This window comes from Micromesistius poutassou, assembly GCF_964030765.1.
Source record: "Micromesistius poutassou genome assembly, chromosome: 4".
NCBI classification, from domain to species: domain Eukaryota; kingdom Metazoa; phylum Chordata; class Actinopteri; order Gadiformes; family Gadidae; genus Micromesistius; species Micromesistius poutassou.
In genome coordinates, this window is record NC_140274.1 from 9,937,568 (window position 1) to 9,953,685 (window position 16,118).

General features: G+C 42.0%; 1 protein-coding gene across 1 annotated transcript in view; it reads left to right on the plus strand.

Moving 5' to 3' along the window:
- The window catches only part of si (sucrase-isomaltase), a 65,796-nt gene extending 51,513 nt beyond the window's left edge, over nucleotides 1-14,283 (plus strand). The window contains 8 exon segments of the mRNA XM_084467352.1: nucleotides 631-779; nucleotides 1,763-1,847; nucleotides 2,025-2,081; nucleotides 3,561-3,685; nucleotides 4,103-4,191; nucleotides 5,427-5,479; nucleotides 7,596-7,766; nucleotides 13,967-14,283. Of these exon segments, the coding sequence (XP_084323478.1) occupies nucleotides 631-779; nucleotides 1,763-1,847; nucleotides 2,025-2,081; nucleotides 3,561-3,685; nucleotides 4,103-4,191; nucleotides 5,427-5,479; nucleotides 7,596-7,766; nucleotides 13,967-14,053 (816 nt within the window). The 3' untranslated portion in view covers nucleotides 14,054-14,283.
- The last annotated feature ends 1,835 nt before the right edge of the window (nucleotides 14,284-16,118 follow it).

The following is a 16,118-nucleotide window of genomic DNA, read 5'->3' on the forward strand; positions in this document are numbered from 1 at the left end:
ATTTGACAATTTTCACAGTGTTGCTACCAGGCATTGCAAAGGCCTGATTAACCCACATGATGAAGTTATTATTATTATTATTATTATTCCAATTATAATGACTTCCTGTTTAGTGGACCTCACCGAAGAACGCCCCGACTCTCAACTCAATAGATTACTTTTCTCAATGACAATATTGAATGTCAATATTGAAGGTTAAGTCCCTTGTATTATCTGTGTTTCTCAAGCCAAAGCATGCAGCCAAACCTTCATTACCAAACAGTCTCACTAATTAAACTAATACATACACCTCTGCATTGTGTAAATGGTGAGTTCCAAGTCAAACGATGTGTGAAGAAAGATAATGATGTGTATTCTCTAGAAGATTTTCAATGCTATGTTGAGAACTAGTACTTTTAGTACTGTTGAATTGAGAGAGGCCATACAACATAGATTATATAATGGCCCTCTCTGCAGTTCTGATGGTCCATTGTTGTTGCAAATATCCTGTGTTGTGGTTGTGGTTGTATTGAGTTAAAAATAGTTTCTAGTTTCTAAATTCCTGAAGTAATTTCCCCTTTTTCCCAAGTAGATGAATTTCCTGAAGTCTGTACATAATGAAGTCTTCTATTTCTATGATGTTATCAACAGAGACAGGACCCTGTTGCATGGAACATCACCTTTGCTGAGGCGTCCCGCGATGTCCTGAACATTCGCTACACTCTCCTGCCTTACCTCTACACACTAATGTTTAAAGCCCACGCCTTTGGAAACACTGTTGTGAGACCACTCCTGCATGAGTACGTACACACACACACACACACACACACACACACACACACACACACACACACACACACACACACACACACACACACATTCAAACATATAGGAATGCACACCTTCACATACATGCATACATGCAAGGCCATGCACATACAAATCCATGCACACATATGCATGCACGTATGCATGCACGTACGCACACACATACACACACACAGCCATGCACATGCACAATAAATAATAGAATCACTTAATCACATCATGCATTATCTGGCATGGATGTTTCATGCTCGTCTCCCAGGTGAAATAACATCAGTATAGTCCTTATCACACACACACACACACACAACCACACATCCACATCAAATTTGTATGCACAATGTCATCTACTTCAGTCAATCAAGTCAATCAGGCCGATGTTTTGCCATCTTTCACTTTCCACATATACGCTATATTCCACACCATTTTATACCAATGCTATACATATACTTGTGTATGACCTAGCTATGGTTAGGTGACTCATGAAGACGGGAGATATGGATAAAAAGACTGGGAGTGGTGTACGTTGAGTAAATAATGGAGAGGATGTTGCTGTCTCTTGGTACATGCCTAACCCTACTGATGACAAGGTGAAATCATAGGAAGTGAATAGAATAATGTGCCCAGTGCCCAGAGTTTTCTTATGTTATACCTATTCAAGGCCTTGAAATGTTAGCCTTGGAAGGTACATGAACAGTGTTTTTCTCTTGTAGAGTTATGCAAGTGGATTCATAGCTCCCCTTAAGTCAAACATTAAAAATGATGTTCACATAGGGTAGCCTAGTTTAATGAGCTGTGGGTTGCTAATGAATGCATTTAACCTCCTGTCTGGTGCCTGGAGAAATTGCTGTATAAAAAAGAGGAAACCAAAAGAAGAAGTAACTCTTTTCACAAAAGGTCTGAGGTAACAATATTACAGTGTGTATGAACAATATAAAGGTATTATTTTTGGTTTTAGGTTTGTTGAAGATCAGCGCACATGGGACGTCCACAGACAATTCCTCTGGGGACCTGCTCTACTCATCACACCTGCCATGGAGCCGGTACACACACACACACACACACACACACACACACACACACACACCCGCACACACACACACACACACACACACACACACACACACACACACACACACACACACACACACACACACACACACACACACACACATCCGATTAATAGTGCATTCCTTGTTATGCTTCTTTCCATTTTCCAGGGAGTAACTGAGGTAAAGGGCTATATTCCGGACACCCGCTGGTATGACTACCACACGGTGAGTCCACAATACTGACCCTCCCAGTATCTACAGAAGCCATCATGGATTCTGACACACACACACACACACGCACACACACACACACACACCCACACACACAGGGAACTTCCCTCAGCAAATACATTGATAGCATAACTCCCCGGCCTGATACAGGATGTCGTTGTAACCCTGATCTCTCCTGGTTTAATTAAATTAATGGAGGCACATTCTCAGTAGTAACACCGAAGGACAGACAGTTGTCTTTGCGCCGGTACTCCATTTAATAAGGGTATCAACTTTAAAGCTGCAGAGACACTATCCGTGAATATATCAGAATTCGGACTGGCAATATTTTTGTATTTTATGCATATTTATCATTTCATATTGGGTGCGAAAATAGGAAGTAAAAATTAGGAATTTAAGTTGAAATGGAGGTAAAAGTTGTGTATACAGTATAAATATGTTGTATGCATTTGTGCATGTATGAAGAATAGTGTATGTATATCAATAGCATAACCAATGAGACATCTTTGTTGTATAACCAAGGTTCAACAATATCATAAAATCAGACAAGAAAGTGCTGGGCTTTCTTTGGCTGCCAGGTTAGGCTTTCATGGTCAATTAGAAACGTGATACCTTGAGAGCTCTACTCTCATTTCCAGTATAGGCTTATTAAAGGATGTTATGAGATCATATCAACCTTTGATTTATCCTCCTGTTTTCTCGTTGCACTATATCACAGCCGAACATCAACAGTAGTGAAACTGACCCTATCTTTTCTACTGTGCTGGCCAGGAGCACACATATAAATAACCCACTCTCCTTCCCCTATTCATCTTTGATTCATCTGATCCAGTCATACAGAGAACCACAACAATATGTCTCCCAATGATTGTGGCAAACAGATGCTTTTTTGAATTAATGGAGACTTTGTGAATTTGTATATGGTATTATTTGTCTATAAATCCCTATCCATGAATGTCAACATGATTGTCATTCAAATAGAATCAAGATGAATGAGTTGAATTGAGGATAAATAGACAATGCTTAATCCATGAAATATCGATGCATATGCATATTTGATGTACAAACCAGCTGCCTCACCAGCAACACGTTCTACCGGACTTCTGCGGAGACATTTGCCTGCATCTGAATCACATTGCCATCCCTTCAGCCTCATTCTAGCTGTGGGAGACCCACTTCCCAAACACGCATCGTTACTCTGCTATTTACGGCCCAACAAAGCATGAAAACAAACTGAAGCAACGGTTACAAAGGGGTTGAGTCGAGGGATGACTTCAGCTGCGTACAGCCCACACTGAGCTTGGAGCCACTGGAGTAGTGAGGAATGTTTAACACAAGCAGACAGAATGAAGGAAGGGTGCTGGATGATACAGTGTGCAGAGTCCTGTTGGCCAAACGCAAACAGCGACTGCACGTATTTGCTCTCATGATGTCAAAGCTTTATAAATATGCGATACATTTGTATTTTTTTAGGCAAAAGACATTGAGGTTCGTGGCCAGATGGTTACCATGCCGACACCTCTGGACCACATCAACCTTCACGTGCGAGGAGGTTTCATCTTGCCCTGGCAAAAAGCAGAGAGGAACACAAAGTTCAGGTTAGTGCACTCCCTCACACAAATACACACACACACACACACACAAACACATACAAATACATATACACATACACAAGCATACACTTTTTTTTTTTACACATTCACACATTGCCCCTCTGTAAAAACACAGTTCAGCCTATGTATGTATGTCTGTGCACGTCGTCATGTCCATATGTGTGTGTGTGTGTGTGGTTTGTGTATTTTCCTGAATGAAAGGGCATTAACTCTAATGTACTTTGAGTGGTCATAGTGACTAGAAAAGCACTATATAAACACACTCAATTTACTGTTATCATTTACCATCATACCTCTCTCTCTCTCTCTCTCTCTCTCTCTCTCTCTCTCTCTCTCTCTCTCTCTCTCTCTCTCTCTCTCTCTCTCTCTCTCTCTCTCTCTCTCTCTCTCTCTCTCTCACAGTCGACAGAATCCTTTAGGCTTGATAGTTGCGCTGGACGATGGTGGATCCGCCCAGGGCTCTCTTTTCTGGGATGATGGAGAGGGAATAGGTGAGTGGTGAATACATGCACACACACACACCCGATGCACGCACATATGCATGCACGCACGCAAAAACACACACACATACACACACAGGTGATACACCCTATGAAAACATGTGACACACAAACACACACACACCCATGCTTGGACACAGAATATAGCGCAAAATAATTGTGTGCATATGCATATGAATGTATTATACCACCTCATAAGTGTGTTGAGTACCAGTAAAAAAAGAGTTCCTGTGGACGGCAGCTAGTATTAGCTGACGTCAGCTAGATAGCGTGGTAGCTCATTATGAGAAGTGAACATTTGTCACAGAGGGTACATCGGCTTCAGCTAGGGTGAGAAGGCCGGGGCACATTTCATCTCGGGGTGTGAGTTGTCTGCATATTCTGCGTTTAGTTATCACAATGTTCTATGTTGTGTGTGGACTGTGTGGATTTTTTGACCGAAACACAAATATCCCTCTTCAGTTGATTGTACTTATTGTACATTAATATGCAAATATACAAACACACACACTCACATCCACAGTCGCACTTCAGCGGCTTGAGTGCTGGCTGCGAGCAATACAATGCGCTCTTTAGTCTTGGGAGTGTTTGTGTTCAGATAAAGAGAGGGAGTAGGCGAGAGATGACAGAGGCTGGGAGTGACAGAGGCTATTACAGTAATTCTCTGTGTAGCCACATGGAGATACGCTCCCTCCATCAGACCAGCTCTTTCATCCCAGCTCCTCTCTTATCTGACAACCCCCACCCCCCACACACACACACACACACACACTTGCTTTTGTCTCTTGCGTTAGGCTGCTCTTTAAGCTGAGGTGCTCCCTGTCACCTTGTGTTTGTTTCCACCACCACTCTTATTGCCGGAGTTCACCGGCAGTGGTTATCAGGCTGTTACTGTGCTTCAGTCAGCCACTCACTCACTAACTCCTTCTCTCCCAGCGACCGCTTCAGTCATCTCCTCGTTCATATAACTCACGAGCGACACGACTCACGCATTCGACATCGCTCATCGCTGGGACGGTGAGCTAATTCGCCACGGTCGTGTCCTCATTTGTCGGACCGCCGCTTTGCAGACCATCGCGGCCATTAGCTCTCATTAGCACATTCACCCTCCTCTTTTATCGTGAACCATCTCGCACGCTCACTCACCCTTTCCTCCTCTCCCGTCCCCGTTTCCTTTTCAAATTGACGTGATTTAATTTCTTCTCTTCTTTGCCGTCTCTCTCCAGATACGTTCGAGACGGGTGCATTTCTGTTGACCGAATTCTCAGTCTTCAATTCGGTGAGTTCAACCTTCTTGTCTGTTGCGACCGTCTTACAGCTATCTCAAGGCAGGCCAGATGAGAGGGAGGACTGTGCCTTGCTCCGGGGTAAATTGAAGAGTGGGAGGACGTCAGAGACCACCATTAGCACGGACGCTATATTTGACCCCACTGCGTTTCGCCTCCACTTTGCTTTTTGTTGCTGTTGTTGTTGTTGTTGTCGTCTGACTTCACAGCAACTTCATGTTCTCTATTCTCTTTTGGTTTATTTCCTTTTATTCCATGTTTTTGTGCCTAAAAGGAAAATGCCAGCTAAAAGGGTAAATGTTATGTTGTTGTGTTCTGTGGTGCTATAGCCAAGGCTCATGCCAAACCCAATGTTCACCATGGGAACAATTTGATCTCGCTCCGGACGTCGAGATTATCAAAGCACAGACACTACCGGAGCCTCCATGTGTTTCTTTGCCAAACAAAGGCACACATACACACTCATACACACACGGGCACACACGCACATAGCCTCATCACCCCTAGCCAAACATCTGTGGCTGTCTTCTGCCTACCATCAGACTCATTCCAAAGCAATTTCACACAGGGATAAAGCACACAGGCCTTCTGACAGCCAAGATGAGAGTGAGAGAGAGAGGGAGATAGAGAGAGAAAAATGTGTATGTTGGTGTGTGCGTGTGTGTGTGTGTGTGTGTGTGTGTGTGTGTGTGTGTGTGTGTGTGTGTGTATAATGGGCAGACGTGAGAAGATAAGTTGGGCAATGGGGCCACTGCTGCCTGGCAGATTACTGAGTTGTTTGCCATTTTGGGTTCAGTTGTATAGGCAGTTCATGAGGGCTTTTACCGCTGAACAAATCATATATAGTCAATCATTAATTATACCATGGCCGGGGTGAATAGTAGATTCTGATGGACTTTTGACAACTGCACAGCCATGAGCGAGTCGTAACATAAGTCCTATCCCCGCTCCCTTAACTAATGCGCAACATTTTCCTCAAATTCATATGAGTTGGCCACTGTTCACCGCTCAAATAACCATCTTAACTTATAACCTACTAAAATGACCAATCTATAAAAATCTTCACAGTCATCGTCAAAAGTTATTTTACAACCCTGGCATGGGCAACCACAGATCCGCTGGTCCTCTGACACGGTGATGCTAGCTTACAAATACATGTGACATTTGCGGATTAAAAAAACTAAATATGTCAGCAAATAAAGTTAGTTACTACAAGATGAAGCTAACCATGCATTTTGGTGTAGAATTTGTGTGCGTCAGTTTGTGAAATTGCACAAAGAAGCCTTGCTGACGGGATGCGGATGGGAACAGGTTTAGAAAGGGTTTCCGTCTCTGAGTTGTTACTAACATGTTCTCTATTAACTGGAGAATTAAGGTAGTGTCTGCATTTCATATGAACTGATCTTAACTGATTACTTTTCAGGCATTATTCAGACCCATATATATATATATATATGGGTCTATATATATATATATATATATATATATATGTCTCCGGTCAGATCATTTGTATGTGCAGGAACAACAAATATATCAAGCTACAGTTTGTACATTTTAAACTGAAAAGACAAAAATATGAATCAACACCTATTTTAATGATTCACAAGTGGCCATGGTATAAACTACATAATCCACTCTAAGGTGTGTGGTTATTGGAAAATAATGAACTTTATGTAGGCAAATTTTTCTTAGCCCCTGTGTCGTCATTATCTTTCAATAACCGCACACCATTACTGATTACCCAGCGTTCTAGAAAACTCGATTGTGGTCAATAATAGCATTAAGTGGTCTGATATTTTTGTAAAGCAGATCGCTGCTATGAATAACCGATGCTATGGACACTATTTCCAACCGTAGAATCAAACTGATTTTATGAATAGCGGTAGAAGTACAATCTTTTTTTTAATTTATACTTTGTCTCAACTTACTGGAACTAACCGAGTAATAAGCAGGACAATGTAAAGCAAGTCATTATCTAATAAATAAAAAGCTTGACCTGATGATCCCTAACATGATACCTCAAACCTTTCCCAATAATCCAAACAGCATCGTATCTCTATCGCTCTCCGTCCTGCCAACATCCCTCTTGTTTCTTGCATCCTGCTCCAGAGCAAGCTGACCAATCAGGTGGTGCACAGTGACCTGGCCACGGCTGACTGGCTGACCCTGGGGCTGGTGAGGGTCTGGGGAGCAGGGACAGTGCGGGTGACGCAGGTCACCCTGACCGACTCGACTGGGACACTGCACCATCTGGTCCCGCAACATGACACCGCCACACAGGTGAGGGGGTCTGCCTTCATACCAGTATAGTAATTATCATTCTGAGTCAGATTAGTATTAGTCGAAGAAAGAGTAGTAGCAGTACTAGTAGAAGTAGCATGGCTACTAGTAGTACAAGTACAAGTAGTAGCAGTAGCAGTAGTAGTAGTAGTAGTAGTATAGTTGTTATAGTAGTATAGTATAGTAGTTATAGTAGTATTTGGGTTAGGGTTATTATTTATTTATGTATAATGTATATATCTATATATCGTGTGTATATAGAAAGTATAGTATAGTAGAAAGGCCTGGGAAATTTGAAAAGGAACACTGCTTAGTTTGTGATCAAGGTCTCTCCCTCTCCCTCTCCCCAGGAGCTGATAGTAAATGCTACAGCCATATTAGTCCGTGTAGATCAGCCATTCTCAATGGAGTGGAAGACCAGCCTCTGAACCGAGCAGAGAAGAGACTGTCTTTTAACATTAGACAATTTACAATCAATTTAGCAATGTCAATAAAAAACAAAAGCACCTATTTTATTTTGGTGAATGCCTTAGGTTAAGAAATTTTCTTTGTCTGAAATTGTTTTTCTTTTCATGAAATTATGTCCTGAAATGCTTGTTTCAATTTATTGAAGACAAATAACAATAACATAAACAAAAACCCACCTTGATTCTGAATATTGCTTTACATATATAACTGTATATGTGCTATATATGTACTGTATATGACATATATATTTGGATGGATGGATAGATAGATAGATAGATAGATAGATAGATAGATAGATAATTGAATATTGGGGACTGCTACTAGACTAGTTATTACGGTCTTCATCTGCAGGGATGTCTACCTGTGCCTTGTCAAGTCCCATTAACTACACATAAAGTGGTACAATTGTATGTTATTATGCAGCCTGCAGTCATAAGGATCTAATTGTAGCCGTGGGGACCTTCAATAAATGTCCACTGCGGCAGTCTTCAGGAAAGAATTTACAAGGAGGTGACTGGTGAACACAGGTGATCACACTCATCTGTGTCTGAATGTTCATGTATATGCCTGCCATGCCTGCCTGCCGAGAGAGAGAGAGAGAGAGAGAGAGAGAGAGAGAGAGAGAGAGAGAGAGAGAGAGAGAGAGAGAGAGAGAGAGAGAGAGAGAGAGAGAGAGAGAGAGAGAGAGAGAGAGAGAGAGAGAGAGAAAGTTAAGGAGATAAACATGAACAACTTTAACCATGTTTCTTCTAAAATCCATCCCTGGTGGTACTAATACTATTCACACATATGTGCTTTTCATTAAACCCCATGTCATGCAGCCAGCCTTTACCTCCAACTTCCATCATTCAGAGATCGACCATAGCTGCTTTCACATATGACCTTCGTCTTTTCGCCGCATTTGTGGAGCAGGAGGTTCGACCGTGAGGGTCATTCACACTTATTCACACTTGATGCCCGATATGCGGAGATTGGTGTCTCTCAGTGATCAGTAGAATCTCCGGCTGCTTAAGGGGGGCGGGCTTGCAAGGGGCGGTATATGATGTAGGGTCGAGGTTCGCAAGAGGCGGGATCAGGTTTGTTTTAGTTTGACCGCAGACAGCACGCAGGCAGAACGGGCAGAATCCATCGCGATCATCTTAAATGTTGCTGCAGTGTTGCATATATGCCGTTGCATCCACAACATCCGCATCGATCGATGAAAGATTGGAGCATGAGTTACAGACAAATAGAAGAAACAACAAACAAGAAAGGCATCGCGAACGACTGCATTACCGGAGGAAGAGAGCGTCTTTTTTGGCTTCATTTCACATCAAACAAACACTGGGACAAATGTAGTTGATTTCTGTGTTTAACTGAGAAAACAGGGAGTGGAAGGACGGGACCCTATGTTCAGCTAATAATCAATAATAAGTGTTAACGAGAGTTAGCGCATGTGTGTGCGCGAGAATGGCAGTATGTGTGTGTGTGTGTGTTAGTAGATGAGCGAGGAGAGCGAGTGGTAGCGTGTGTCAGTTTAGTGAAGTAATGAACGAGTCCGCTTTATTCCGACCATATTCAAACCTATAAGCAGACCCACTGCTGTTACCCCCAAGAAAATGTTCCTCCTGTGCTCCTCGACTACGATTTGGGAGCCGACTGCAGGAAAGGTGTAACATAATAATAAAAAAACATTTTCTATATACGCGTGCAGCTGTGAACTCATGTATTGTAATTTATTGTATGATGCGTACTTTGAGGGTTACGATAAGACCTATCATTTAGCGTTCACCACGAATGACTCTGAAAAGCAGTGCCACATTAAAATATTTTTTAAACCATTCAGCGAACAAAGGGCAATAGGCTGATTATCGATTAGGGTGAGGGTGCCGCTCAATGACATGCAAACGTAGACCGAAGCGTCATCAACACGCCCACTCAACAGGTGTGAAATGCCGACATCCTACTGCTCATTCACATATAAGGTAATTAGAATTTCCTTCGGAGAACATACTACCTCGGGGGTAGTATTTTTTCAGGAGGTCCAACTTCAGGATATGTCATTCACATATACGGCACCTCCGTAGAATAGACGGAGAATAGACGGATGCACGTCCATATGTGAAAGCAGCTAGTGTTTCCTCTTTCATTTAGTGTGCGGCGCCACCGTGCCCGTCTGGCAATGTGCTTTTGAGTGCTTTTGATAAATCACAAGCATTCTTTGTTACAGTGCAGACTGACGGATATAAGTGTGTCGCTGATGGACGGACCACAACAAAGGGATAAAACAACATGAGAGAGTAGCAAAACACTCACATGAAAGCCATCGCCTGTGTCTGTCTGCGATGGTGCATTTTTCTTGCGTGTACGCTCGTGCGCTTGCTTGTGTGTGTGTGTGTGTGTGTGTGTGTTTGTGTGTACTCCCCTATACTAAACAACAGTCCTGTCTGTGTGCTTGACACAACCCGGTCATTGCCGAATTTCTCTTGAAGCAGGCGACATAAAACTTTGAGTCATTTTCTTCATCGTGTCGGTTGACTTCTCGCGACGCAGCGAGCGGAGACACGGATATTGGGCAGTCACAAACTGCTCCCCAGATTCTCCCGTGCAGCACAAAATATGAACCGTCACTGTGCTTGAGATTTCGTCTCTATTATTCCCAGTGTGATAACAAAGCTGTGGGTGTGTTATTAACATGGCAGGGTATTATTAGTGCTGTGCCGTCACAGGCTTATCCCCGATCCCTGGTTAATAGCCCTGGGGTGCTGCTGAGTGAATTCCACTTTCAACATGAACACGGCCTCCTGCGGAGTGCCGTGCTCACAAGCCATCATTTATTTCTTTGATGTCACACAAAGAACAAAAAACGTCCACTGTGTCACGGAGGGGGGACTCTGCTCAAACTTTGAGGATTAGGATTGTTTACGTTTCCACCTGGAGGTGGAATCATATTTGTAGGGGAGGTGGGGGGGGGGGGGGGGGGTGGGGAAACATCGAAAAGGGATGGAGGGGGTTGAAATCACTCAGTTTAGGGAGCACGACAAAGTCTCTCTTTATTTATCCTCTCTGAAGTATGTGCATCTGGCCTCGGAGCACCTTCAATGTGTGTGTTGTTTTGTAGGTTAAAGAGACAATAGTAGGTAGGTTAAAGAGGGTATGGGGCTATGGTGATGAGAATCTATGTCTGTAGAGAAAGAAAGAATAGCACTGATTCACTGATAGCATTTGTGGGTATTCAATAGGACAGGATAAGAAAATATAAACAACAATATAGGCTATTTTTCTATCCAATACTTTAACCTTGTTCCGTTCAACACACACACACACACACACACACACACACACACGCACACACACACACATCCGGTCACATGTAGTGCACTCCGATACTCACTGAATAATACCTATTCATACATGGGGTTTACAGCCTTGTGGGAACATATTAATTTTGCTAGTTCCCATTCCAGTTCTTTATTCAGATCTGTCTGGCCTCCAGCACGTTGAAAGCTTATCCGAAAAGTTTCAGTCCACGATGCAAGGACATGCAGACTACCGAATACCGAAAAACAATGGTGGCACCCAAAGAAAGCAATTGAAGGAGCAATCAAAAGCATGTTATCTTTTAGACTGAGTAGCAATGTTAAAACATTTGGATGAAAGGCTTTTCTCAGAGGAGACAATTATTTGTCTTTACTTCCGACCAGTTTTGGCAAGAGAGAAAAATCTGTGTCACAAGAGTGTCACTGATGTTTTTTGAACAATGAAAGGCTGCGCCCGTATTTGGTCATCAATTGCTGCCCACAAAGCTACCTTGAATATCTGTGAGGGAAGAAGTTTCCAAAGAAGTGCAGCCTTGAAGGACTATATGTCCGTATGTAATCTTACAGAATTTGATTTCTGTAAGCAGTGCTACGTTTTACATACAGTACAGCATACAGACAAATTTATATTGAGATATTTTGTGAGTTGTTAGCATGGAACAAGGTCATTTTTCCAGCCATCTAGACATAAGTGCGTGCTGTATCCTGTAAGATGGAAAAAATGAAAAAAAAACTCTCTCTGATTGTCCTTGGGAATATTTTGACACACACAAAAAAAAACTAACCCTAACACTATTGCCCATTAAATAATAAACAACTTTTTACATTTACTTTAATTTATAAAATATGGTATAAGCCATGACAAATACAAATCAACGATTTTCTAGTTTTGAGTCTCGTGAATAAATAATGCCAGACAATTTCTGAATGAGGCTTTGGGAAGGCTAAGTTTTGGTTGTTCTATCTGGCAGGCGACACATCGAGTATTAAACACTGATGGATGGCCACATGCACACATCAGTCTGAATCCCATCTAATAGCCCATCGAATAGACCCACACCTCACATGGTTACACAAACATCCCCTACAAATCGGAAGTGGGCCACGCATGGTGAAATAGTGATTTACCAATTGGCCAGAGCAACCATGCAACAAATTTCTAAAATATCACTGGAAATACAGGATTTCATCACTTTCGGATCAACGGAGCCAGTCAAACACCAAGCAGTTTAGAACTCAGAGGATTAGACATAACGTTTGATATGACCAAGCCAGAGACTATAGATTCCAACCAAGTGCACCGGGTGCAGGAAGACATACTAAATAGGACTCGGGTTCGCTCCGTTTGAAATCACTGTAGGTTAGAGTCTCTTGAGATCATCCAAAATAACTCTGCTACTTCTATAGTTAATTTACTACCTACAGGGCTGTTCAATAGGCTTGAGCAAGAAGATTATCAGGAACCTTTCATGTCCATAGAGTGGTGGTGAGGTGCTCTTGGTTCACATACAGACAGATGCATGATTCATTCACATTTCCCTCTACCCTTTTGATGGCTGGCACGTCATGGCATGGCATGTCATGTTGCTGACGTAAGCTGAAGCTAAGCTAAATTTGAATTTGAATATACAGCACAAAGCAGCACAAATGTAGCACAAGGTGACACGTAAAGCATTACCGGAAGGATTACAAAGGTTACAAGGCGAGGAGTTTGAAAAATAGACCCAGCTTTGCTTTGTTGACATTTATAAGGACATGCATGAGATTCCATACGCTTTATTTTATAACACGATTGTACGCACACATGCATGCATGCACACACACACCACAGCCCCTTGGTATTAATGTAAGTATAATTACAAGTCACATATTGGATTGTGCACATTGATCATCGGCTATTTTATTTTTTGTACCTTAAATGAGACAATCCTTGGGGGGGGTTCACATAGGTCAAAGTCACCCTTTCCATTTCTAGATGAATCCTAGAAAAATAAAAAGTGACCAAAGATGTGAAGAAAGCTCTGCTGTAAACCATTTTTTTGCTATAATCATTGGCTACCTTTAAAAAACACACTTAAAAAGTGTGAGAGCCACATCGAATTAGGCTCTCACATTTAAAAAAAACTCTTGATATTATTCGTCTGATCTTCTAAGGGCCTTAAAAGTCAGCCAGGAGGCCTCAGGGCTGGAGTTTGAGAGGGACAAGAGTTGTTGGCCACCGAACAATCTCTGGGATGATGATGAATCAGGACTGATGGATGGCAGGAGGGGAGGGGGGTGCAGGGGGAGACGAGACATGACAGAGAGGGATGATGAGACGGCGAGGGCTGAGTAGGAGGGTGGGCAAGGCGGGCTGAAGGGGGAACCCGAGTGTGGCAGAGCATCCTTCTCACCATAAGAATGCTTCTGATTGAGGTTTGCTTCTCCCAACAGATGAGACTCGACTTTGAATCACCGCCACTGTCTGTCCCTTCCACTCCACCCGGGGCCCCTATCAGAAGGACAGAGGGGGAGGGCTGAAAATGGTTGGAGAGAGAGGGAGAGAGTCAAAACAGGGGGGGAATAAATGGACACAAAGGGATGTGAGAGAGATCTACAGAGGGGTGGATAGAGTATCATATTTAGTATTGGTCTTTTTTTTTTTTTTTTTTTAGTATTAGTCCACCTGCCAATGGACCTGAACAAATTCTGTGATTACATAGCACTCTACTAAAGCTGGAAATGTCCCATGTAGTTGAGAAAAACTTGGATCTAAATCATTGCAAGAATATATATATTTTTTACATTAAAGGAAAAATGTAATGATAAACTGCTGTTTGAAATGCGTTTTTTGTGGCCAATATAGGTATTACTTGATACTATTGGCATTTTACCTCCATCAGCCCAATTTACACTCTGCTTTTTGTGGTAAAATATAGTAATATGCAAGACATTTTAGCAAAAATATTTAAATTGTTATTTGGTAATCCACACATGTTAATTCTATTAGACGTCTATTTTCTAAATTTGAAATACGTATTATATTATATTTACATATAATTATTAAATACATGTCTTTTAATTGTCAACATTAGGCACATAAAATATGTCTCTGTGAATGATGTCTTAGGTAAAGAGTGCAAAATTTTTTTTTGGGCAAAAATAATTTAATTTTACTATTTCCACCAAACTAACACCCGATCTTAGTTTGAGTGTGAAAAAGCTGGGTTGCAAGTTCGGAAGAGATCGGAAAAAAACGATTGTGAAATATAAGGTGTGTGTTTGTGGTTTTATGTGTTTCAATTGAGTAAGTGAGGAAGAGAGAAAGAGAAAGGGAGGGAGAGAGAGAAAAAAAAGAGTCTGCCTCCTACTCTCACACACAGCTCTCTCTCTCTAAGATAGATTTTTGACATGCAAAAGTGGTTCCTTGTAATGTTTTACAAAAGGACACCTTGACACTATGAATCAAAGCAGCCACACTCTGATTGCTGCATGTCCGCTCTACCTCCTGAGCTGTGTGTGAGTACGCGAGGGTAACCGAACAAGTGTTTCAATGCCAATGTCAAATCTGTGTGCTGGTGTCATCTCAGAGAGATTTGTCCAGCTGTGATAAAAATCTGGGGACCAGGAAGAACGTTAAGAGAGTTGCTTCACAAAAGGATTAGAGAGCACAGCATGGGGCCAGCCTTTAAAAGGGTTAACATAATGTAAGAGGCAGGGATTCAGAAAACAGACAGACATAGACAGAGCGAGAAATAGAGAGAAAGACAGACAAGTGGATGAAAAAAAATATATAGAGACATAAATAGAGACAGGCAGAGTAGAGCAAGATGGCAGTAAAAGCAAAATGTAACGCTACCTTTGTACTGCCAAAAGAAAAGTAGTTTAGGAGATAATTGTTTGAACCTGCTTCTGAGGTCCTGTCTAAATGACTAAGACTAAGCTTTAGCCTGTAATTCTCTTATAATTACCCGACAAGGAAAATTACACGGTTCGCTAATGTGCTGCATTTTCCATCTTTCTTTTTAGAGCTGTAATGTACTTTGAAGAATCACATTCAAGTACCATGTTTTGGTAATAGAAAAATAGATGTGGTTTGCCCACTCAGTATAATCAGGTAAAAGTAGGTTCAACAAGATCGCAATCTTCACAGTGCCAGTTTCTTTTTGTGTTATTGTTATTTGTTTATCTCATTAATATAATTTCACAATGTTGTCCTTTTGCTGTTTACTCTTTAAAAAAAAGAGCAAAAAAAACCACATGCATGTCTGTATGTCTTCAATCCAAAAGGTCTCCTTCCTTAGCCTCCAACATTGTCTGCAAGCTGCATCAACCGCCTCCGCGCCGCGTCTGCACCTCCCATGTTCATCCTTCATGCTGCCCTTGTTTGCATAAACTCTGCAATCACATTACACACAGTTTAAAGCACCTAATTGTAATCTAATGAGCAATTGCTTTTTTAAACTTCACTCCACACATGATGTCAATAAATAAACAGGAGGGGTGTTCTTCTTTAGTTTTTCCGACGCTATGTTGTCGTGCCGCCGCCATCTGCCCGCAGCCCTTTGCTGAGTCAGAGCTGGAATCAAGCGTGGGCATCCAGTGA